The 24644-nt window shown below is 45.1% G+C and overlaps 1 protein-coding gene across 1 annotated transcript in view; it reads right to left on the reverse strand.

The window, feature by feature from the left end:
* Positions 1-24644, reverse strand: part of LOC146780370 (hydroperoxide isomerase ALOXE3-like) — a 250144-nt gene that overhangs the window by 96384 nt on the left and 129116 nt on the right. The window contains exons 4-5 of the mRNA XM_085638542.1: positions 18471-18593; positions 17016-17119 (exon numbers count right to left, since the gene is read on the reverse strand). Of these exons, the coding sequence (XP_085494668.1) occupies positions 17016-17119; positions 18471-18593 (227 nt within the window). The remainder of the gene's footprint in view (positions 1-17015; positions 17120-18470; positions 18594-24644) is intronic.

A 24644-nucleotide genomic window follows, 5' to 3' on the forward strand; every position in this document is an offset into this window, starting at 1 on the left:
ACGCTTCGCCCTCGGCGTGTGCGTAGCGCTGCCCTGCTTCGCCTACTTCGGAAAGTGCGAAGCAGGCAGCGCTACGTACACTACGTGGGCGAAGCGTAGTGCTACGCCCGGGGTTACTTGTATCAGTGATTGTAGAAGAGAGTAAGTATGCATTAGTTTCTGTTTGAATAAGTGATGTGGTGTGTGTATAACTGTATAGGTCAGTAAATGGATGTGTGATTGATTCTTTGCATGACTGACTAGGTGTGTGGGTAACTCTGGATGAGTGGTGGTGTGTGAGTGTCTATATAGGTGTATGAGTGCTTATGATAGTGCTGTATTGATGAGTCACTGCATGTATGAATGATTGTATGGGTGAATGAGTGGATATGTTTGGAAACCTAGGAATCAGTGAGTGCGTATGTAGTAACTAGTATTGATGTGTCGATTGTTTCAAAAATGTTAGTCTGTATTTTACAGTGGGTGTATCAACGTTTATATTAGAGTGTGAGGAGGTGCATCAGATTTTCATGTGGATGATGTCATCAGTGATGTCATTTGAGATGTCATCAGTGATGTCTTCAGTGATGTCACTGACCATGTCATGACTGATGTAATAGGTGACGTCATCAGCAGTGTATTGCAGGGGCGCGATTTATAGTTAGTGCTAGACCTGGCACCTTGGCATGGGTCTCCCTTCCATTTTTGCTGTTGCCTCATGTGTTTTTGCTGGTGTTAGATGCTTTGGGCACTGTTCCACTGCTGTCCAGTGCCACAGTGCAAGTGCTCCCTATTGTAAATTGATATATGAATTTGTGATACCATAATTGGCTGGTTTGGTTTACCTGTCAGACCCTAGTACAGTGCACCAGGAGTGCCCAGGGCTGGTAATCCAAATGCTGCTGGTGGGCTTGCAGCACTGGTTGTGCCACCCACAGTAGCAGCCTGTAAAAGTGTGTCTAAGGTCTGCCATTGAAGAGCCTGTGTGCAGTCTGGTACTGCCATGCTGACTGGGCAAGTGCACCCACTTGCCAGTCCCTAAACCTTCCCTTTTCTTCATATCAGATGCCCCTATGGTAGGCCCAAGAGCAGGGTGCATTGTAAGTATAAGGTAGGACAAGCCCTGATGTGTGTGGCATGTCCTAATAGTGAATTACAGGCATTTTCGTTTTTCACTATTGCAAGTCTACCTGCTCCTCATAGGCCAGAATGGACAGTTTGAGTGTTACACCTTATAATCCTAACTGACTCAGGGAACATGGTAGAAATTCGAGTTTAGTATGCCTGAACTCAGAATGATAAAATACATCTTTTAGTGAAGTTGGTTTTAACATTCTGTGTTTGAAAATACCACTTTTAGAAAGTAGGTATTTTCTTGTCTAACCATCCAAGCCTGCCTCTGCTAGGTTGTGTATTCCTTGTCTGGAGTTTGAGTGACAGGGGCTGGGGGATTCCAGGAGACAGGGTGAGTCAGCACAGGGCTGAATAGGAAGATCTACATGCAAATGGGTGGGAGGAGTTGCACCTGGGACCTGAATAGGGCTGTGCCTTCCCTCCACAATGCTGGCTCCACCTCCTGTGGTGCATCTGATGTCTCTGCCCTGCACTGTGAAAGGAAAGAAGGAGTCACGTAAACAGAGTGCTCCAGGACTGACCAGAACTGGTTTGGACCAGGCAAAGGCCTCCCTGCCTTCAGAGAACAGAGAGAAACTGGGTATAACTATTGGGGCCAAAACCCAAGAATTTTAGATCACTTTGGGAAACAAGAAGAAACCTTTGCTGAGGAGAGGAACCAGAAGAAACTGAGGAGAGACTATGCCTAAGCTGAAGTGCTTCTTGGGGGAATGGCTGCAGTGGTTGCCTAACTGCCAAAGAAAGGAGAAAGGACTTTGTGTGCACTTTATTCAACTTGTGAAGGATCTCCAAGGGCGTGGAAAAGAGCTTGCCTCCAGCTGAAGTCTCAGGGACAACAGACTTCAGCCACCAGCTCCCCAAGAGTCCTCTGGAAGTGCCTGCAGCTATATTGGTTCTTCTGAGGAACTACGTGTCACAAGGAGCTGGAAGCATGACTCACGAACAAGAAGAGTGTCACCGAACTGCTGCTTCACAACACGAAAGTGCCTCGCAGCACCGGAGAGAGGATCGACGTCGCAGCAGATGCCGCCGCATCACTGGGAAGCGTGTTGCAGAAGAATCGTTGAGTCATCGCAGGTCCCCCGAAGCACCTCGCATCGTCGGAGAAGAGGATCGACGTCGCAGCAGACACCGCCGCATCACCGAGAAGCGTGTTGCAGGGTCTGTCATGGCTCATCGCCAGAGAAGAGGATCGACGTCGCATCAGACACCGCCGCATCACCGGCAAGCGTGTCGCAGGGCATGTGGCTGCTCATCTCTGGAGAGGAGGATCGATGTCGCAGCAGACGCCGCCGCGTCACCGGGAAGAGTGTCGCAGGGCCTGTCGAGGCTCGCATTGTTGTGGAAGCAACTCGCATCGCCAGGAGAGAGGATCGACGTCGCAGCAGAAGCTGCCGCATCACTGGGAAGCGTGTCACAGGGCCTGTCGCGGCTCACATCGTGTGGAAGCATCCTACAGCACTGGAGAAGAGGATCGACGTCGCAGCAGACCCCGCTGCATCACCGGGAAGCGTGTTGCATCAAAAAGAAAGTTGCATCTTTGTTTCTTTGCACCAGATCTTCAACGCATCAGCGTCCTTGCGTGTAAGGGACTACCACATCACATTCCCTGCAACACTTTTGTTGCCATGCGTTATGCATCTTATGGTACATTGAACTAAGAGTGCCACATTTACCATCTTAAGAGAACTCAGCTAATCCTACCATTTTAAGTACAGTATTGTGGATTTTTGTCGTTTGTGGTCTTCTGTTAAGTCTATATAAAAGATACTTACTTTTATAATACAACCTGTGTGGTGTCCATCTGTAGTATTGTCACTTGATTACTGTATGTGTTCACAAATGCTTTACACACTGCCTCTTAGATAAGCCTGTCTGCTCGTGCCAAGCTACCAAGGGGGTGAGCAGGGGTTATTTTAGGAGTGTACCCCCTTACCCTGACTATTCGCAAGGGTCTCTATTTGGACAAAGGTACCTACCTCTGCCAACAAGAGATCCCCAAATCTAACAGTTAGCTGAACTAACTATAACGGGGGAATTTCTCTGGTTTTGTACGAGTGAAATGTCCAACTAACTATAACATGCCTGAAACCTATGTTTTTTTCAGTGAATTTCTAAGGTTTTTTAAATGCTAATTTCCAACTATAACGTGCCTAAAACATATGGTTTTTTCAGTGAATTTCAAAGGTTGTTTAAATGCTAATTTCGAATTATAATGTTCATTAAACCTATGTTTTTTTCAGTAATTTTGAATTTTTTTGGTGATATTTTGTAACTTTAATATCTAAAAAATAGTTTTTGTAATTTTTTTGTTTGTTAATATTATAATGTATTCTGTTTTCTTAAATATTAATATATATATATATATATATATATATATATATATTGTTTTTTTTTTAAGTGGAGTCGCTCATCCATCGTGTAGCTATCTCGGTGGGTGTGCGGATTCAAACCGCCATATTGGTAAAGTCATGAACGATGCGCATTTCAGCCAGCCCACTCTGCTTACGCTTACAGGGTGGGAACTACAACGCTACACGTACCAGGTCTTCCCTGTAGTGATCTTCTGATCACAGGTCTAGTTGTCAGCATGCCACAGCCACTCCCTCATGGCTGTTTTACACCCACACCAGCAGAGATGTCACAGGACATGTGATCCTACCAATAAAAAGGGCCGGGCGCATGTGCTCGACGCCATTTCCACTCTCTATCTGGGTGTATCTGTGTGCTTATTATGTTGGTTGCAGCCGAGGCAGTTTGACCGACACAGGCCTCCCGCAGCGTCGCGATGACTTGAGGTGCACAGAGTTGGTGGCAGCCGAAGCACTATGCCGAACACTGGCCTCCTGCCATGTGACAATAACTTGAGGTGTACAGAGTTGGTGGCAGCCGAGGCATTTTGGCCGACACGGGCCTACCACCACGTGGCGATGACTTGAGCTGCACTGAGTTAGTGCCACCAGAGCTGAGCGGGTGTATAGCCTACGATGATGCATTGCCTTGATACGCTATCCTGGCAATCAATACCTGATGTGAATTGTGAGTTAGGCTGGACCACGTGTAAGCCAAAGGCAGCTGACTGTACAGACATGACTTCTTGGCGCAGAGCAGCATGATGTGCTGGGGGCCTGTGCTGCGGAATCCAGTGACGGATGAGGAGGTTGCTCCGGCACGTAGTGGGCCCTCTTGGAGACACGCCAGTGGCGGCAGGTGAGCATTGAGGTCTGGGTGCGCAGGGTCGGGCAGTCATCGCTGGGCATCGGACTGGTCTGGGGACCAGGGCTGGGATGCTTGAGAAAGATGTAGGAATCATGCACACTACTTGAGAAGTTTGCGATGGCATTAGTGTAGAGGCTCTTTGGTCCAGTTTTGCCTGCACATTGTTGGAATGCGTGTGGTTTCTGTTGCGGTGATTTTGTGCAGTGTTGGCAGAGGGCACAAGTAGGACATGTGTGCAGTCAGTTGTTCCCAACATGTGCAGGAAAGCTGCTATGGCCTGGTTCCCTTGCTTGGTCTTCAGCTATTTCTGCGCAGTGTAGGTAAAGTGAACATGCAGGTGTATCAAGCTGAAACGAACCCTGATGCTTACAGGTGTGATAAATCCTGAATAATGAGACCGTAACAGAAGTTTGTGTAGTTGTAATGTTCCTTTTCTTTCCTACAAAAGTTACAACCGCACAAGCTTCTGTTAGAGTAATTTTGTGCAGGATTGATCATACCTGTAAGCATTCGTATTGGTCCAAGTACAATACATTATACTATATTACGTTTGTGACCATACTAACGCTTGACCATTGTCTTTATGTAGCCAACAGGTTTCTGAATACGGAGTTTTGGGATTTCCAGGACGATCTAAAGTTATTTGATCCACAAGTTGATTTTCCCCATTAGCAATGTCACTCGTTGTTTGATGTTTTTGTATTGTTAGTTTATGTTTTTCTAATAAAGTACGGTGTTTCCACTACTGTTGACTACTAGACTTCATGACCAGGCACACCCACATTTCAGTGACTACAACCTTGGATCGGGAGCACAGAGGCATCAAACAACGGGTGAGGTTGTATTTGGTTGTGCAGGAATACTACGAACCGGGACAAGCAAATGGTGCGGATGCAGAGCCCCTACGGTGCTTTTGTAGACATGCATCCAAGACGTGTGAGGAAGTTTAATAGAGCTGCCTGTAAGACCCCTCCGACTCTCGCAGTTGTTAGTTGAAAGATACCAGAGGCCCACAGGTGCAGCACAGCCAGCTGCTTCATCTGCGTAACGATGTTGATTGTCCGCTGTGTTGGTACCGTCAGCCTGTGCGCAATGTGGCAGTGTGCACCAACTTGAGAATGGGCAATAATTCTTTCCCCACCTTTGCTGCGCTAAACTGCCGATAACTTGGAATGAAGTCCCAACTGTGGGTTTATAGGATGACTCCAAAACGAGCCCTTGTGTTTATTAGGACTTTGTTGTAGCTACATGCGAATCAGAAAAAATATGAAAAAACAAGAAAAGTGGGCAGGGTACAAACACCCTCACCCCCTAGGCCTGCTCAGGGGATCCTACAAAAACCCCAAGCGCCCAAAAATTATTATTTTTATTATTTTTTAAAAGCGGCTGGGTGCACGAATCCAGACAAAAAAATATAAAAAAATGATAGGGTGTATTCTCAAGAACTTATCGCTGAGATATCGGAACTTTACAGCAGCAAAATAATTATCATCCCATTCTCAACCTAGTGAAAACTGCAGTTATCGCCAGTTTTCCAGCAATAGATTTCGCAAAAAAACATCGGCACCAATGAGAACGACAACTACCGCTAATGATATACAGAATAGGCGTTCCCGTGCAAAAAACCCCACAAAAACACCACTTCCCGATATTTGCAACGACCAGCGAAATCTGTGATGCGATCCAAAAACAGGTGATAAGCAGCGTTAGCAGTAGGAATTTAACATCTACCTTTTACTGGTGTAAAAGGGAGCCCAGCGCAGAACCACATCTGAAGACCAACACATGTCATAGAGCTACTTATCATGCAGCTCTGACACCCAAGAAAGCCACAACACTCACCGCCACCACCCCCAGGACCTCCCCCTTGGACCACCCCCCATCTACTACCACTGAGGCAGCGCAGAACAGAACATGCAAACCTTCCCAAAAAGGCATGGCCCCTCAGCCACACAATAGCTGAATGTTGGTAGAAGTGGGAGCGAAGTATGTGTGAAGGATGCAAGTCACCCATCAATAACAATGCACACAATGCCAAGTGTAGCAGTAATGTGCTGGACAGACCTCGCTATGCAGAGCACAAACCTCTCCATGTGTACATATACTGCTGGTGCTTGTAGTGTTATGGACAGTGCAGGCAACCATGTTACCTCAGGCAGTGAAAAAGATCTCGGTCATGTAGCTGTGTCGTCCCCCCGGTAAGCGGAACAAGAGGCGGAGTGGACTAGTCCAACGTACACCACTCCAGCGTAGAAGTGTGAATAAAGAGGCCGGGGCTCTGGGCGTGGTTCACTTCTGTGAAGGCCAACGCATCTGCCAGAGTGGCAGCCCTCACCCTGCCACGAGGCTGCCACCGTGACCGCGGGCCTCCTCGACACAGGCCCCCTGCGAACCCAGCGGCACAGCACCACAGAGTTATGTCTGCACAGACTATTGCCTTCGATGTACACTGCGGACAGCAGGGCTCACAATTCAGATTGATTCGCGATTGCAGATGACGCAGTCCAGTAGGCAAGAGACATTGCTCCACTGCGGCCTGCCAAGACCACACATCATTGCAGGCTGCGCACATGCTCAGTGCTTCAGGTACCACTAACTCTGTGCACATAAGTCATCGCCACGTAGCCTTATAAAGGCAGAATTCATTAGACATTGCTACAAGTGCGGCCTGCCCGGACCTCCTATCATCGCAGGCTGGCCACATGCTGAATTCTTCCTGTGCCACTAACTGTGCAGCTCAACTCTATGCCATGTGCCTGTGGGCCTTTGCTGAACGCTGCCTCTGGCCTACACTGCGGTGAGCGGTGCTCACAACTCAAATTCAGTCTTGATTAATTTATTTCAGAGTCCAGTAGGCAATTGACTATAACGCCTCCGAAACCTACACATTTCAACAATGTATTCCATACATATTTCATCTTTTGTTCCATACACCTACACTGTGGTCAGCAGAGCGCACAATTCGAATTCAGTGTTGATTTATTAATTGCAGAGAGAATTCTACTCTATGTCCTCGGATTTTGTCAAGAGGAAGTGACAAAAACATTCCTCGAAGTCGCAAGGCCTAATAAATAAGGCCCTCTAAATTCTACAAAGAGCTGCAGTTGAACTAGTCATTGCGGAACTGCAGCTTCATGAAAGGGTTTCAATGCTTTTGCATTTGACTCGTGAGGGACATCTAGTAACGACTAGTGGAACTGCAGCTTGATGTAATAATTTCAATGCTTTTGCATTTGACTCATGAGGGACACCTAGTAACGACGAGTTGAACTGCAGCTCTTTGTAGAGTTATTTTGATATTGGATACTATAATAGTCACTGTCCACTGCTAATCTCGTCCCATAATGCTTTGCAGGGCCTTAGGTTGGGATTGTATTTTTGCCCATAACTGTGCTTTGAGTGGTTCTAAGAGGATGGGACCACCACTGAATCGTTCAGCATGATACGCTCTTTGTGTTCAAGGCATCTGCTTGGTCCTCCCCCTAGGCTAGGGGGGGATCCCAAAATCATTACCTCTCTCATTGCCTGTTAATTTTAGTTCACAATTCACTTTTGTGATTTGGTTATGTGCTTTGTAGCATGTAAAGTTGCTTTATTAAAGCATTTGTGGGTGCAGTTTAGTAGCTGCTTCACTACGTGGAGGAACAGAGTTTCTGAATTCCGTGGTTTCCCCGGAATTCAGAAATGCGTAGTCTGCAAACTCAGCTAGCGGTGCGGAGTTCATTGCCCACCCCTATTTAATAGTCCAGAGACATTGCTGCCAGTGCGGCCCGCCCGCACCACGCAACATCGCAGACTGCGCACAAGCTGAATGCTTCTGATGCCCCTACCTCAGTGCACCACAACTCATGGACCCTTTATGATAGAATCCTTTGTGTATAATTTCAGATCTGGTGCCCGTACCTCAGTGCACCACAAGTCATGGACCCTTTACGATAGAATCTTTTCTGTGTTATTTTACATCTAGTGCCCCTAGATTAGTGCAGCACAATTCATGGACCGTTTGAGATTGAATTTCTGTGTGTGATCCGATGATTACTGTTGTACTTGTTGCCAGCACCAACCATTCCCTGAGGGCTGGCTTACACTCACCCCACATGCATCCAGCACAGGCGTCACTGGACATGTGACCCTGGTAATATAAAGGGGCCAAGAGTGCTGTACCTAGTTCCACTATCTATCTAACTGTATCCGTGTGTTCATTATGTATGCATGATGCCCCTGGACCCTACCACATTACATTGTGCTGCGGACAGCGCGCGCAACCATGTTACCTGTGGGAGCGGGGAAGACTTTGGTTATGTAACTTTGTCTGGGTCATTATATAAGTACATGTGTATAGACTGGATCATTAGAGTACTGCAAGAAGAGTGTATAGTGAATTCATAATTGCTTGGGGATTTGGGGAGTGATTGGATAAGTACATATGTTGGTGAAGCCTAACCCTCGAGCACGAGCTTGCCTCTAATTGGCTGACCTCCATGTGCCAAAAACTGAAATTTGGGCTTTGCATGGCCCTGTATTGCTACAGCTGCAACACTTCACTGAATGTTCAATAAACATTTATATCCACACAGATATGTCATGTCAACGATCTTTCATGTGTGGAAGTATGGATGAATGTAGGGTCAGTGATTCCCCTTACCTTCCATGTTGACCATGTTGTGGGACTTGGGTCACAGGGTGACACATTGGCGCTTGTGGCCCGGGTGGCGGCAGCACTACAACAGGGAAACCCGCATCAGTTGATTCCTCATACAGCCCAGAACGGAGCCATGCCCAGAGCTCCGGAGTAATTCTTCAAAGCCTCACGCAGGAATGGCAAAATCCAGGCCAGCCCACTCCGCTTAAGCTTACAGGGAGGGACGAAAACGCTACAAGGCCCACGTTTTCATTGTAGTGATCTGCTGATCACAGGTCTAGTTGTCAGTACGCCACATCCACTCCCTCATGGCTGGTTTACACCCACACCACACCCATCAAGCACAGGTGTTACAGGGCACGTGACCCTGGCAATAAAAAGGACCGGGCGCACGTGCTCCATGCCATTTCCATTTCAGACTTGGTAGCACCGGATGCACTGCGGCCGGCACAGGCACACCGCCACGGGATGTTGACTTTCGGTGCACTGAGGTAGGGGCGCCATAAATGCTGAGCGGGTGTGCAGCCTGCGATGATGCCCCGTCCCAGCGTTCTGGACAGCTCAGCTTTTGTGTGCCCTGCTGGACCGCAGTGTAGGCCTGAGCCATCGGACAGCAGGAGCCTACCGCCACGTGGCGTGGCCTCGCTGGTCACAGAGTTAGTGGCACTGCAAGGGCTGAGCGGGTGTGCAACCTGCGATGATGACGGGTGCACTGGTATGTCCTCTGCCATGGCAAAATCAAGACGCAGCACCAAATGTGAGACCTGGTGGCCTGCATGATGTGGAGGGTGCCCTGTCTGCGGGTGTCCAGGCATAGGGCTTGCAGCTGCACATGGTGGGCCCTCTTTTCTACATGCAGGTGGCGGAAGGTGAGGAGTGAGGTCTGGGTGTGCAGGGATGGGCAGACACCTCTGGGAGGTGGGAGTGGATGGTGTGCAGCAGCCTGTGTGTGCAGGGGTGGGACAGCGATAAAGGAGTGTGCAGTCATATGTACTCTGCCATTACAGATTCTATACTATGTTTCAGATGAGTGAGCTTGAAAGCTGCAGTATGTTCTGGCACATGGTTGGAGACACACCAGTGACGGAAAGGTGAGCAGTGAGGCCTGGATGCGCAGGGGCGGACAGTCACCTCTGGGCGGTGGAAGTGGATGGTGTGCAGCAGCCTGGGTGCGCAGGGGTATGCAGACACCTCTGGGCGGTGGGAGTGGATGATGTGCAGCAGCCTGGGTGCACAGGGGCGGGCAGACACCTCTGGGCAGTGGGAGTGGATGATGTGCAGGAGCCTTGGTGCGCAGGGGCCGGCAGACACCTCCGGACAGTGGGATTGGATGGGGTGCAGCAGCCTGGGTGCGCAGGGGCAAGCAGACACTTCTGTGCAGCGGGAGTGGATGGTGTGCAGCAGCCTGGGTGTGCAGGGACGGGACAGCGCTGAAGGCGTGTGCAGTCATATGTACTCTCCCATTACTGATTCTATACTATGTTTCAGATGAATGAGCTTGAGGGCTGCATTATGTCCCGGCACGTGGTTAGAGACACACCAGTGGAAGAAAGGTGATCTGTGTGGGTTTTGTCCGCAGTGTCAGAACTCACTCTCCCACTCCATCTCTCTCTTTCTCTCTTCCTCTCTCTCTCAATATTTCTCTCATTCTCTCTCTGTTCCTCTCTCTCACACTCTTTCTCTCTCTCTTCCTCTCTCTCATTCTTTCTCTCTTTTGCCCTCTCTTCCTCTCTCTCACTCTTTCTCTCTTTCTCTCTCTCTCTCTTCCTCTCTCTCACTTTTTCTCTCTTTCTCTCTCTCTCTCCTTTGATGGGCGCATAACACACAATTTCATCTTGCTTTTTGTCTTGCAGGCTGTGATTCACAGATTGTCAAGGGATGACACGCCATGGCTGTACCTACTTTTATTTTGTTGTTTTGTGTAAATAAAATGTTTTATATGTGAATCCATAGATGACTGTCATTCTTATTTGTCCAACCTCACATGCATTTAGATTGTTATAATTGTGCGACATCAGCCGATTTGTTACATTCCAGATTTCAGAAGGTTGCTATCACATTTGTTTGTGGGGGGTGGTCGCGACTCCAAACTTAAATAAAAAATAAAAACCTTTATTTTCATTAATTTTTTTTAAAGGGGAAGGGGGCCGCGTGGCCCCCCTCCCAGGCCACTTCTGGCCCCTGGGACCCCATCCCATGGGGCCTGGCCTCTCTGTTGGAGACCGTGGGGGGAGCCCCAATGCCCGCACAGTCCTGCCGGCTACCCGACTCCTGCCGAAGCCGGCATTGCCTTTGGACAATGGGGGCTGCTAACATGCAGCTTCCCTTGCCCAAAAGCAATTCTCCTTTCCATTATGGAAGCAAGAGGAGGTTTTCCTCCTCTCGCTTCAACTAAGCAAACCAGGGTTTGCTATCACAGGATGGTAACCATGATCCCGCCCTGTCATAGCAAACGGCAATGTCCTGGGGGTGCACACCCCGGGACATTGCAGGAGCCGTCCCTGGGGGGTGGCGGTCCCCAAGGCCATCAAGCACTCTATTCTATTCTATTCAAAGCCCCGGGGAGAAGGTGGTTCCCGGTGCATCGGGGAGCCCGCGAGGCCCACCTTGCGTATATACTTAAAGCCCCAGTGTGGCAATCTCCGGGACTTGGTGTGGCCTCGGAGGCCCTCCAACAATTACAAAACAAGCCCCGGGGAGGTGGTGATCCTGGGGCTGCGGGAGTGCTGTGTGCCCTCCCACACCTAATTTACATGGGAGGTGGTGGTCCCCGGGGCTGCAGAGGCCCCACAGGCCCCCGCAATATAATTATAGGACTGCCCCCAGAACCTGGTCTACCCGGGGGCTCATTTAAATAAAATGGGGGATCACCCGCTTCATTTTTTTTCCATCCGGATTCATGCACCCAGCGCGCATTCTGACGTTTTTTTTAATAAAACTTTTTTTTTTTAGGCCTGGGGGTCCTTGTGGGCCCCCGTGAGCAGGACTAGGGGTCAGGGTGTTTCTACCCTGCCCCCTTTTCTTCTCGTTTAATCTTTTTTCAAATGTTTTCTTGAAACTCAGTTTTACCGAGTCACAAGATGGCTGCCAACACTTCCTGGTTTGGAATGTTGGCAGCCAATCACAGTGAAGCTCGTGGTCATGGCACCCAATCACAGTGAAGAGCGTGCTCGGGGTGGTGCGGGAACCCACCGCTGCCCCAGATATCGAAACTTTTATTTTTTTAATTTCTCAGCAACTACTGAACGGATTTACACCATTTAAAAAAAAGGTCGCTTTCTGAACCAAGCTCTACCATTTTGCAAAATTTGGTGTAATTCCGTTGAGAAGTTCGGGCTGTAGCCTGTAATAAAATTTCCTATGGGAATTAATATGGAGAAAACACTTTTTGGGACCCCCCTTTTTTCTCAGCCCCCGCTTGACGAATCACCCCAAACTTTCAGGATAGGACCTGACCTGGATAGACCTTTTTTTGGGAGACTTTCGCAAACATTCGTCAAACGACGCCAACGTTATTAGCAAATCAAAAAATGCTTTTCCTATGGAAACTAGATTCTAACTATAACTACCTACTGCCAACCAGCAGATCTGTGACGGGGATGAGTGTCTGAAAAGTATCAGCGCTCCATCCATTAGCTCCTTGTGTTAGCCAGCCCTGGTCGTAGTGGGCGTAGTGGGGCTACGTGGAGCATCACGTAGTGTGGCCAAATCTACACACACTCGCACACTCCGCGTAGCTCCACTACGCGCCTCCTGCCCCCTCCCGCCCTCTGCTCCGCCGTGGCATGTGCGTAGCTTGCCTGTTATGCCTACTTCGTGGACCACGAAGTAGGCAGCACTACGCACACTCCGCGGGCGGAGTGGAACACTACGCCCACCCTTAGTGTTAGCTTTGTTAACCCTAAGTTGGCAGGGTATGCCCAGACTTGAGCCCCTTGCTCACTTTGCAACTGGATTCAAGCTAGCCTGGCTGATGAGGGCTGTTAGCCTGAAACCTGTCCCAGGATGCTTGTTTCCGGTTCAGGGAAGACCTGGCTTGGCAGTTCAGACTGGACCGTTCCCATGAGGCACAGGGTCAAGACTGATTTGCATATAGCTGGGTCCGAACTGAGGTGGCAAAGTGAGCGAAAGAATGATGATAGATTCAACCCAGATCTGTGACTTGGGTGAGTGTCTGAAAAGTTTCAGCTCTTCGTCCATCAGCTCCTTGGGGCAGATTTACAAGACCCATGCGCCACTTTTGCGTCACTTTTCACATGGGAAAAGTGATGCAAAATTGACGCAAAGGGCTTGTAAATTTTCCCCCTTGTGTTTGCTATGAGATGAATTGTCAGAGCAGCCATTCAGTCCCAGATCAAGCAGATAGTTTACACATCATAAAGCAATGTCTCTTCCCATGGGTAAACACTTGAACTGTCAGGGAAAGAGGACCAGAAGTGAAATCGCTGTGGTGAGAAGTCAGTGAAGGCAGGAAATGGAAGGGCAAAAGTAACAAGCAAAATGCCTTTAACAGGGGGAGCAGAGATAATACAAGAGTGTTGTTTAGGGCAATAGATCTCCACACATTGAGATTGCCCAGGGGCAAAAAAGATTGATGGAGATCAGAAGTGTAAAAACAGAACAAAAGGGAACAGAGAAGACAGGTTGGCAAAGGCAGAGAGCAGAATTGCAGCTGATGGTCAGACATGCAACTGTAGTGAGAAGAATGGGAGAGGTGAGGGGTTCTCTGGGAGACAGCATGTGCAATGTCTTATGCTGTGAGATGAGGTAAAGAAGGGGATAATCAGTAAAGTCTCAAGAGTGTGCTAAGAAAAAAACAACTTTAAACTGGGTAGCATGGAGCAGGGTTCTCAGCACGTTAACATACAGTGACTCTAAAAACTAACTCCTACCATGTAGCATTGATACATCAACATTTAATTTCCTGCACCGCATCTCCTCAGTACCTCTCATTGATCCCTCCCAGAGGCAGAGTTCCGTGACTTTAGAAATGTTAACAAAGCCAATCCTTCATAAACCATCTTCTTTTCCGTTATTGACCATCACACATGCGCTGAGGGACATAAAACATTATTTCTGGGTCTATTCCCCTGCTCTGAAGTCCAATGTGGTACACACATTCTATTAGTTAGCACAGTCACACTCCAAGAGAAGTTCCAGGGTGTCAGATCAGAAGGATGTCAATTCCCAGCACAGTGTGCTTGTCCCTACCGCTTTCAAAATTCATCAGTATCAGCAAGGAGTAATTTCAATCTCTTTGAAAACTTTGAATATATAGAACCATCCATAGAAACATCTGCCTAGAGTATATCCACAACCTATGCATTATGACTATGGTTAAGGTTCAATTCAACATTCATTATATGGACTATACATTTCTAGAAAAATAGAACAATGTAGTTTGAAAACATGGATCTTTATAATATCCATACATTTCCATGAACCAAAACCCTAGAAAACAGTTTTTCGGGAGTTTGTAAACATTTCTCAAAATAAATTGGTACTCCCACCGCCAGATATTTGTGGGACTTGGCGGTACATTTTCGGAAGGAAAATTAATGATTTGAAATCTCAAGTTAAGTCACTCTCCATATTCTCCTCTTGACAATCTAGGTGGGTCTTGTAGAAGGATTTCTCAAATTATGGTCAAGCATAACCAAGTAGACGAGCTGATATTTACACTTCTTATGATAAGGAACATAGTTCAAGGAATGCAGACATCTAAACCTTACTTTTGACTTTCCTCTTTGAAGTGTAACTTAATCTCAACCTAATATTTTTCATTTCTATGTGGTTGCTTTTGAAAATGCAGCTTCATCATACATGATTTACTACAGGAGTAAATTAAAACGACAACTGCGAAAACCGCAAAACAATGTATACACTATGCTTAAAACTCCTCCCTGATGTTGAGAGTCAGGCTATTTTGTACTATGTGGACCACGATGCTAGAAAATGGCCATGGAACTTCATCTAAGTATTGTTTTATTTAAATATATTGAGCTATTGTTGTTTAAAAAATAAAATGTAAACGTTATTTGTAGTGTTCTGTATTCCAGAAACGTGTATTATAGAAAAAACAAAGCATAATACAATAATGTAATGAGGTTCTCTTTCATGTATTACTATCTTTTCTTTAACATTTGGTATCCAGTCACAGGACAGCAAATGTGGCATGGGCAGGGTGTCAGCACTGTTCAGCCACTAACTTTGTTGTCAATGTTATTCACATTCTGGATCAGCCAATAGCACAACCACTTAGTGTTTGAGGTACTATGTAGGGTGAGTGACATTTTGCCTTATGTAGGCTTGCAATGGTAAGTGGAAAACATAAAACAAAGGAGTTATGTTCTGCGACCACCACATAAGCTCACCACTCCATGCCATTGTGTGTGTAACAAGTGGTGTGGCTGGAGAAGGCAACAGACCTCTCAGAATACAAAACGAACAAATGATGGAAGGAAGACTTAAAAATGCAAACATTCACCCCCAGGCACAAAGATTGGGGAACAAAATAACAATGGATGTAAGCCCAGATCTCTGTATTAGGGTGAATGTTTGACATTGTTCAACATTCTGTCCACCAATGGTTCTTTTAGCATTTGTCACCCGAGTGGGACGGGTATGCTCAGACATGGGTCGTGTGCTCTCCATGAGACTGGAGTCAAGCTAGCTTGGCTGATGAGGGCAAAAACCCCAAAACCAGTCCTAGGATGCTTGTTTCTGGTCCAGGAACAACCTGGCCTGGCAGTTCGGGCTTGACTATTCCAGCAGGGAGCAGGGTCAAGATTGATTTGCATATGGGTGCTTTAAACTGGAATGGCATGGGGAGCAAAATTAATTGATGTATTTATGCCCAGATCTCTGTACTAGGGTGTATGTTCGACATTGTTCAATATTCTGTCCATCAATTGTTCTTTTTACAAAATGAGTGATTACAGCAGATAAATATTCATACCTTGAGTCCCACAGTGTTCAATTGGCTTAAACCCAAACCAATATGGCCACTATAATTTTGCTTAAATTCACAAGAGTAGATCACAAGCCAGGTACACCTGAGTACGCGGCGGCCGCCTCGGTCCTCTTCTCCGGCTCTCCTTTAATCCCATCATGCACTGGGGCACGGGCTCTGCACCCAATCCTGGTGCTGCTCTCATGCTTTGAGAGCAGCACCAGGATTTGTTCAAGTGATGCAGTTTGCCGCTCAGACAGTGCCTAGGCGACTGCGATGTTGCTATGTAACACAGCCGGGTTGGAGAAACCTAAGTGTGCATGTCTGTTGGCCAGCCAAAGAAGCCCCTCTTTGGAACTGGCAAGTGTTCAAGTACCGTGTCTGCTCAATATACTGTGATTCTGGGAAATTGATTTAAACTCCCCGTGTCTAATAAACAGATTCTGACCTTGTGTAATGTAGCTGGTGCTCATCTAAAGCAATCCAATGCCCCTGGGCCACTTAGTGCTACATAAACTGAAATAAAAAGCTTATACTTCACACAAGCACACACAAACACTTATGCTTCTTGCTGCCCTGTACTCGCACAACCTCTAAGACTATTTCTGAGGTTAAGCGATACTATACACCTGCTGTTCAGCCTGAACACAGTACTCCAATTTTAATCGTGGCTGCTTTTAGTTCCAGTGAGATGAAGGAATGTGTGTTAATATCTGCATCTGTAATGGGTTACTCAGGTGTTTAAATCTCAGTGCTTAACCAGATTAAACAGTGATGTGCCTAAGGGTTTAATGTGCTAAGCTCACTCATTCCTCTGCTATCGACAATCAAACACTCAAGTATCCTACAAGCAGGCAAAGGAGGCAATGAGGCAGATTTCGAATAGATAACAAGCCCGCCAGCCACTTAAATATTCATAAATCCTTTTGTTTCTAATGAAAAACACATCTAGGTGTTAGAACACTGGTAATCCTCAAATTCTAATTGAACTTTAAAGTGCTGGAAAGCCTGAGGGCCTCAGAAATAAAACTGTTTAAAGTGAGCTAGACACACAATGTACACAATGCCTCTTGGAAGGAAATTTCCTACCTGAAGTAGCAGTTTTATGGTTCCAAAAAACCCTCTTGAGGTCTTGAAGTGATTTCCAGGATTCCTGACGTCCAAAAAATCCTTTCAGTTTGATTTCTAACGTTCTAGGAGAATGAGAGCCCATCACATCACGATAAGTATAATGCATAATGGAAAGTTTATTTGAACATGGTGTTCTGTCGTTTTTCAAAAGATCGTTTTTGCCAAACATGAATGCTGTTGCTCTTGTGAACATTTGTGGATTGTGACAAAGCAGTAGAAAATTGAAGCTGAGATGCGATCCCAGTTCCCCAGCTTTGAGTTTGGCTGCCCTAGCTGTTAGTCTACATCCTCTTCTATGCTACCATACAGGAGAAATAACAATATATGAAATACATCTGTTCTACAGTGACGAAAGAGTAAGATGGAAATATTTTCTACTGCAAGACTATTTCTAGGACAAAGTGTCATCACAAAAACTGCTAGGTTGGGGTAGTGGGTTAGAAGAGGACTAGCAGTAGGTTAAAATAGGACTAGCAAACTGTTTTTTCACTGAAATAATTACTGATTGCATGGAACCAGTGGACATAACATCAGTTCAGTTCAAGGAAATCATGAGCCACAAACAACAGTGATAGTGCTACGAAAGAAAGGAAAGTCTGCCTAATAACTCAGGCCTGTGTCCTTAAGAGTCAAAACAGATATGGGAATAGGAGATTGCCCTGGTGGTATTTCTACATTGGTTGTTATGCCAAACTATTGCCGAGCAAAATTGGTCAACTTGTAGTTTTTGTCAAGAACTGTTGCCTGAAGCTGACCACCTTTGAGAATGGGTGCTTGCCATCTTCTGATCACTCTCTAGCTGCATGTCTGTGAGCAGAGCTGTGTTCCACCCACATTTCAGTGGATGGGCAGTAAGCTCAGGTATGACTTTAAGATTAGCAGAGGAAAATTTGAAGATTGATTTGTGTGAGTATATAGAGTTATATTACTTGATTTAACATCATCATCCCTCTGGTAATTCAGTCAATTCAAGGAGACAGGCAGCATGCAGATACAATGCTTGCAAATAGCATGCACATACCATAACTATGAACACTAAAGGGCATGTTAGACTTATAATGACAGAATGAGATTAGAAATAAGACCAGATAATCTTTCGCTCACTCTTCATTCCATAAGGAGTGGATGCAAGGCATGGTTCATCTTAAAATGTGTTTAACAAAATGGCTGTCCAATCGTACGATGGTTCTTAAGCAGGAACTATACTTTGTGAGCACTGTACAGTCCATAGTACCAACTACAGGAAAAGATCTTAAAATTCAAAAGAAAAACCTTAATTGAATCATGCATGATTTCAATTGCAAGAGGCCCCCCTTATTGTCTTATTAGGAGTCAATTTGCTTTAGAGAGTATGGCTCCCTTTAGAAGTACCAATGTATATTTGTTGTGAATGCCATGACACTCAATACTTACGACGTTTTCTTTGTGAGGACAAAATTCAATGATTTGGTAATGGAGTATTTAACGTTTGAGTCTAGTTCCTTGGCGTTATCCACATCAATGCATCTTGGAAAGGCTTTGTGATACACTTTCCACCTAGCAGAGGTAGAAGGATAGAGAAAAGACAGGAAAAAAGTGTCAATGAATACTTCAGTCAGGAAAAGTGTTCTAGAACCCTCCCATGTAGGCATAGCAAAATGGCTACCATTTGTGTCACAATTCTTTATTCAATGAACAATCATAAGTGACCAAGACATTAAAAGAGAGTGTTTGTGTCTGAAAGCGAAGGGTATGGGCAGAGGGAAGGATGTTGTATGGTATAAGAAATTGGGCTGTGAGCCTTGGTCAAACAGCAAACATAATCCTTGTCATGATGAGGCACAAGCTAACCCTAAATTAACCTGGTCTCAACCCCCGGGTAGCTTCAAACAGTAATAAAGTGGCAGTCCTTCCTGGCAGAGATACCACAGGTTCAAAGGTGTACTGAAGAGGTGGTGTCTGAGGCCCAATATTTATACCTGGTCCCCTATCTTTGGAACTGGTGGGGGGGGGGGCTTATAGAAACACTCTTTGAAGTCCCCAGGCATCTTCCTTACCTGCCTTGGCTTCAGATTAACTACAGGAAGTATGTGGCCTTTTGTGTGGCAGAAGGACACACATGTTCAAATGTAAGTAGGGCAGTCCCCAGCTCCTCCCTCCATCCTGCCAGTGATGGTCCATTCAGGCACCACCAAGCTTTCTATTGTGAGTGGCTATCTGGAAGGAAAAAAGCAAACACAAGGAGATGATGGACGGAGTGCTGAACATTGCAAACACTCACCCCCAGTCACAGATCTGGGTTGAATCCATCATCGTTCTTTAGCTCACTTTGTCACCCCAGTTCAGACACAGCTATATGCAAATCAGTCTTGACCCTGTGCCTATATACAATGTCCAACTGCCAACTACACTAGCTAAGGTAGGAAAATGCCACATTTCTAATAGCTTTTCACTTGAACTGCGAGCAGGAGATGCTGCATTCGTTGATTGACTCTGCTAGACTTGATTTACATGCTGACTACTTAACCAGTAAGATTTAGATTTGCTGACCATAAGTACTGTTGATTTTCTTTGTGAATTCTTATGGGGTCTTCATTACAATTCCTTTAATAGTACTGAAAATGACCTAGAGTACTCTGCACATTGAGACCAAAACATCAATATCAAGTCCTTATCTATCCAATGACAACGTCTGGATCCACATCATCACTTTGATTCATTGCGTATGAAGGACTGAGAATAATTTGAGTAGACTCTGTAGACATTAATCTTTGATGTGTGTAATCAATCAATTGTGTTTTGCATAAATAATGTTAATATGGCACCTTACAATCTGTACCCTTAAGAAATTTCAACTATTGAATACAATTCTTTTGTTGAGATCATCATTTTTATAATTATAATCAATTTATGTTTGATTTGCTACTGTGATCTGTTGGGACAGATAATTGAAAATTGAACATAGATAATATTGTGTTCTTAGAACTGAATCCCGCATTTGCCAGTTACACTACAAAATTGTTCATGCCCATTGCATGCAAGGGTTTTTTGGGTTGCTCTTCTTTCTAAAATATCTTTCTAAAAGTGGATTTTCAAAGTTTAATTTAAAATCCGAATGAACCATAAGCTAGGATTTTAAAGTCAAATTCCAAAAACACCAAACAAGAAATAGTTACCTGCTCCCATTCGGAAATTATAGCTTATTAAATGTAAGTAGGTAACTCTAATTTTATCCTATGGAAGAGTTAGGCCTCTAGCCACTAGCAGGACATGAAAAAGTAAAAAGTAAATGTACTATATTATAAATACACTGCACCCTGCCCTCTTGGCTATCGAGGGCCTCACCTAGGAGTGACAGACGTATTTAAAGGGAAGGTTTTAGCCTGGTAAAATTTTCAAATGGCAGTTTAAAACTACACATACAGGCTGCAATGGCAGGCCAGAGACATGTTTAAAGTGCTGCTGAAGTAGATGGTACAATCAGAGCTGCAAGCCTACAAGTAGCATCAAAAGTACACACCTTGGGCACAGGTAGGGACCCCTTTATCAGGGACTTACTAGTAAATTAAGTATGCCATTTGGTTATAAGCTAATCTTACCATGTTTTCTTTGTTCGCTTCTGGACTTTAAGCACTATTAAGGCGTGCCTTACAAAAACCCCCTTCAAAGTTTTTATCTGTCCTTTGATAGATACCCAAATGGGTGATCAGCAATGATTCAGCTTCTGTTGCTGGCCCACCACTTCACCACAGTTGCTTACACTGGGTGGGGTTTCTAATCATTTATCACTGTGTTTGATCTACATGTGGTTACTCCTGTAGATCAACATTTGTCTTCAAGCTCATATTGCGAGACGGCCTTGTTGAATAGATTGGAGTAGCCGCCTTAATCTCTGCAAATAAGAATCCTTCTCCTGTGGAACCTAGCTCGCAAGGCTGAGGCACACCCAAGTTTGCTTGTGTAACAGGCTTGACATTGTTGTTTTGGGGGGCGTAATGTAGCATATGTGCAGAGTTAGTGTCATTTTCGTAAGAGTTCATGAGATATGTTGCAGCAGTGAGTAATATGGTGTTGTGTGAAGAGGTGTGTTCTAGTGTAATGAGGTTTAGTATGATGCAGTGTGTGTTTTAGCATCGTGTGACATGCAGTACAGTGTGATGCACAGTCATGGTGTTGTGCAATGCCATATGGTGTTGCCTAATATGGTGTGATGTTGAAGAGTGGTATGGTATTTATTGGTCATATATGGTACATGCTAAAATGCATTATGTGTTTGGTGCTGTGGGTGGATGTGTAATGGAGTAGTTGTGTGACGTTGTATGAGGAATATGGAATGATAAGGCACAGGGCTGAAGGCTGTGGATCTGTCTTTCTTCTGTCCTCTCAGAAAAGTAGTCAAAGTGAGATGGATATTGCCTGCACTGTCCTGATACGCCTAAAGCCCTACTTGTTATATGCACATTGAAACGGATGTGTCAGAGATGTTGGTCCAGCCCTCTTGACTTAGTAGGGATATGAAACCATATAATTAGCCCCCTGAAACCTGCCATAAGGGACAAAGATGGTCACCCTAATACTAAAGCATGTATACCTTCAAAGCTACCAGGCTCAGCAGGAGCTAAATTGGAATTACCTTCTGGAATACGTATCTGAAATTCACAAATAAATATACAATGATATGAAAATGTGGCAACATTATATGTTTTGTAACAACAATAAATACCCATAAATCACCCCATCATAGCCCCTATTTAAAGGTTGCTAAGTTAGACTTCAGATTTCAAGTTAACTCCCTCACTTTTTGTGAAGGGTCTACATTTACCTTTCAATGTAATGCGGTCAGATGGCACAGTATCCCTGAGATTATGGCCGTATTGAATTAAGGTGCTGTACAAAATGGTGTGCGTGGTGGTGGTGGATGATTTAATGTGTTTATAAACAGAGTGGTGTAGAGAAGAGCGGTGCACTACAGTGAGGTGTTGAATCAAGTAATAAAGTGTGATCAAACACATGGCACGTGATATAGTAGGATGAGGCATTAGATGTGCGAGTAAGTGTGGCACAGTGGTTGGTGTTACATGGTGTGGTCTTGTATACTATAGTGTGATCTAGTGTAATGTGAAGAAGTATATTATGGTGTATGTTTGCGGATGGTGTGCTGGGGTAAATTGTGGAGTGACCTTTGATAGTGTTTTATGGACTACATTAACTATCATTTTGATCTAAACAGTTTGTTAAGAGGTCTGTTGAGGTGCAATGTACTAGCATTCTGCACATTTTATAATTGAATTATGATGTAATATGTACGGTTATAGTGAGACAGTGTACATTTTGATGCAGTGTGATGTAGAGTTAGATGTTGTACAAAGTATGTGCTGTGGAGGGGTGTTAAGTTGGGTGTATTGTGGTATTGATTAAAATGTTGCAGTGAAGTAGGGCGCCATGTTGTGTTTAGGTTGTTATAGGGTCATGAAGTACTGTGCAATATGAGATGGTATGTTGACATCCTGTATGGTGAGGTATTTTATAGTATGGTGCAGGTGAAGTCTAAAGTAACTCAGTGAGTCGGACTCATGTATGTTGACTCCCCCTGCCCGCGAGACCCTTACCATACAAGCGATCTCCTTAAGGGCAATTTTATATTGCATTTCTCTCCCTTTGCAACCACAGGACTAGGAGCTAGGGCAGTGTGATCAGGAGCCACAGTAGACACAAGAGTTTTCTTATGTTAATGTTCCACTTTTTAAAGAGGGTCTGAAAATCAAGAAGGCCTCCCTTGAAGCAGTTCTTGATATTGAGAAGCTGGTCAGGATTCTAGGTAACAGGGGACAGAGGATCAGTCTACTTCTGCTTGTCCCATTCCCAAAGAATGAGATCAATGAGAAGTGTAAGAACGGGTTAATCCGGAATGCAGAACTGCCTTAGATGCATTTATTTTTGGAGTCATAGCCAAAATTGATTCTCACTTGTGTTCTGTCTTTTTACATTGCCGTTTAGATCCTCTCATAGTGTTAGAATAGCATGGGGTGACTGGATTGCGATTTCTTCAGTTTAAGCAGTGAAAAGTTGTTCAACACCAACAATATCCAAGAGCTAAAGCTAATAGCGCCCTCCATGAAGGCAGAAATTAAGTGAAAGCTTTGGATAAATTGTCAGCATTAATCTTAGACCTACTTTTATACAATTTGTAACAGCAGGTCCTGGATAAGGGACAATTGTCTAAGAGTTAAAAAAAGGATTGAGGAGTGAGCCAACCATAAAAGGAAACAGGTGGTACATTTTTGATTGCTAGGCATGATGGTTAAAAGAATGTCTAATCTGTAGTTGAAACTAAATATATAGCACTGATGAAAGTCAAACTCTATCTTACATAGCACCTGTAGGTGTCATACTCCACCATTTGTTGGATGGATGCTGCCAAACTTCTATATCAAATGGACGAACTTGTATTTTAATGTCCTAATAGAATGTTTGAATGTCTTTTCACAAGCAAGACAATGACCTCCATAAGAATTTTAAAATATATTTTCATCAAAGTTGCACATGTTCAATGTCCCACCGAGCACCCTTAGCAGAATCACATAAACTGTAGCAATATTAGTTTTAGTGTAGGTGGCATCTGTGAAGTGATCGTTGATGGAGAATGAGAGATTTTCTAAATGTATTGACTTGCAACTGTTTCACTCTGTTTAATTCAGATTTGTCTATTTTGTGGCAACAGTGTACAACTGCATTGTATGTATGAAATCCATTAGTCAGAACCCTATAAAAGTGTTCCCTTTTTGGATGTAGTAGGTGACTTTTTTGTACGGAACTTAGGAGTCGAAGCCATGTCTGATTGCTCTCATTCTACACTCTGGGGCATATTCTCAAGGAGCTATAGCTGAGTTAATGGCACTTTATTGCAGTCAAAGTTGTGATAAAGTTATCGCCCCATTCACAAGCTCGTGCTAACAGCCCATAGCACCAGTTTACCTGCGATAGCAGCCGCAAAAAACATTGCCACAGATGTCCCCGCAACTATCGCTAATGAGATGCAGAGTAGGCGTTCCCATGCAAAAAGCTGCGACAGCACCACTCCGCAACATTCTCAATGACCAGCCAGATCGACGATAAGATCACAAAACAGGCGATAAGGCGCATTAGCAGCAGGAAACTAACACCTGCTCTGACCTGGTGCAAAGTCGGAGCACAGCCTGCACCACAAAATGGAGCCCAGCCCAGATCCACACCTCAAGGGTAACAGATCCCATTGAGCCACTGATCATGCAGTTTGGAGCCCCAACAGGGCCACAACACCCACCACCACCACCCCCAGGACGCCACCCCGGGCAGCCCTCCTCCTGGCCAAAGACATGCCACATCACCTACTCGGAATCATGTACCAAATAATCCACCTGATGTCACACAATCACATTTGGTGAGATGCACGTGTCGTCACAAAAATGAGCATCACACATTCACATTCGATGTAACAAATGAAAATGTATTCAAAGAAACACAGAACAGAAATGAAGACACATGGCGGCTCCCCTCAGGACAATCGGTAGGTCACAGCCTGCAAGACAAAAATCATGATGAGAAGGTGTATCTTGCACACATCAAAGG

Source organism: Triturus cristatus, chromosome 12 (assembly GCF_964204655.1).
Source record: "Triturus cristatus chromosome 12, aTriCri1.1, whole genome shotgun sequence".
Lineage (NCBI taxonomy): Eukaryota > Metazoa > Chordata > Amphibia > Caudata > Salamandridae > Triturus > Triturus cristatus.